Source organism: Meleagris gallopavo, unplaced genomic scaffold (genome assembly GCF_000146605.3).
Source record: "Meleagris gallopavo isolate NT-WF06-2002-E0010 breed Aviagen turkey brand Nicholas breeding stock unplaced genomic scaffold, Turkey_5.1 ChrUn_random_7180001880540, whole genome shotgun sequence".
In the NCBI taxonomy this organism is placed as follows: Eukaryota; Metazoa; Chordata; class Aves; order Galliformes; family Phasianidae; genus Meleagris; species Meleagris gallopavo.
Window position 1 is genome coordinate 1 of NW_011144765.1, and position 1,146 is coordinate 1,146.

The following is a 1,146-nucleotide window of genomic DNA, read 5'->3' on the forward strand; positions in this document are numbered from 1 at the left end:
GGGGGGGAGGGGATGGGGGTCTCCCCCGTTCTGCCAGTGGGGTCCCAGCGTCCCTGGTGAGGTTGAGGGGTCTTGGAGCCAGGCAGCCCCACTGACCCTATGGGGCTGAGCTGCAGTGCTGATGCCCCCAGTGCAACAACAGACCACCCCCCCACACACACACCCCCATTCCAGTGAGGCCTTAACGAAGCAGTGGTTCATTAAGGGACCCATCACCGCCCCCCACCCACAGTGGGGATGAAATTGTGCCCCCTCCACCCCCCCAAGGAAGGAGCCGCCGTGCCCTGCACCGTGCCTTTATTTCTGTCCGTCCTTCGCGGGGAAGTGGAGCATTACTGGGGGCTGGGAGGTGTGGAGCCCCGGGGGGGTGGGCGGGGGGCTCAGACGGGGCCGTAGAAGCGGCGGTACGCCTCCTGGAAGCCGATCTGGTCCGCCAGCTCGTCGCAGTCGGGGCTCAGCTCGCACACCTCGCGTTTGGCTTCCAGGGGGTCCCTCGGAGCTCCGGCGATGCCGCTGCGGAGGGATTGGGGGGGGTCCCGGCCCCAAAGAGGGGGTTGTGAGGGGCTGCCGGGGGTCTGCAGTGCCCGAAAAGGGGGTTGCCGTTACCCGTCGAGGGCGAAATTCCTCTTCTGCCTCCGCACCATCTCGGCGCTGGCGCGGTGGGAGATGAAGGCTGCGGGCACAGAGCGGGGAGGGGAGGGGGGGTGGGTGACCCCATCCCCAGAGTGGGGGGCGAGGGGGGGTCCGGGTGGCACCGTGCCGTGAGCGCCCACCTTTAGCACGGGGAGCATCGGCGCCGTCGGGTGCTGTGAGAGCAGCGGAGCCAATGGGTGCTGAGCTGCATCCGGCCCCATCCCTGCATTCCCTCATCCGTCGCCATCGCTGCCCCATCCGGCCCCATTCCCTGCCCCTTTCCCTCCCTCATCCATCCCTGCCCCTTGCCCCATTCATTCCCATCCCCTGCCCCGTTCCCTCCCTCATCCACCCCATCCTCTGCCCCATTCATTCCTTCCTCCATCCATCCCCGTCCCCTGCCTTCCCTCATCCAATCCCATCCCCATCATCTGCCCCATCCATCCATCCATCCCTGTTCTGCGCCCCATCCCCTGCCCCATTCCCTCCCTCATCCATCCCTGCCCCCTGCCC

General features: G+C 67.5%; 1 protein-coding gene across 1 annotated transcript; it reads right to left on the reverse strand.

Moving 5' to 3' along the window:
- Positions 1-380: 380 nt before the first annotated feature.
- Positions 381-972, reverse strand: LOC104916271 (osteocalcin-like). The gene is made up of 3 exons (XM_010727317.3): positions 774-972; positions 607-673; positions 381-513 (listed from the first exon to the last, which is right to left on the reverse strand). The coding sequence occupies exons 1-3, from the start codon at positions 889-891 to the stop codon at positions 381-383; spliced, it is 318 nt and encodes a 105-aa protein (XP_010725619.1). The 5' UTR covers positions 892-972.
- Between the last annotated feature and the right edge of the window lie 174 nt (positions 973-1,146).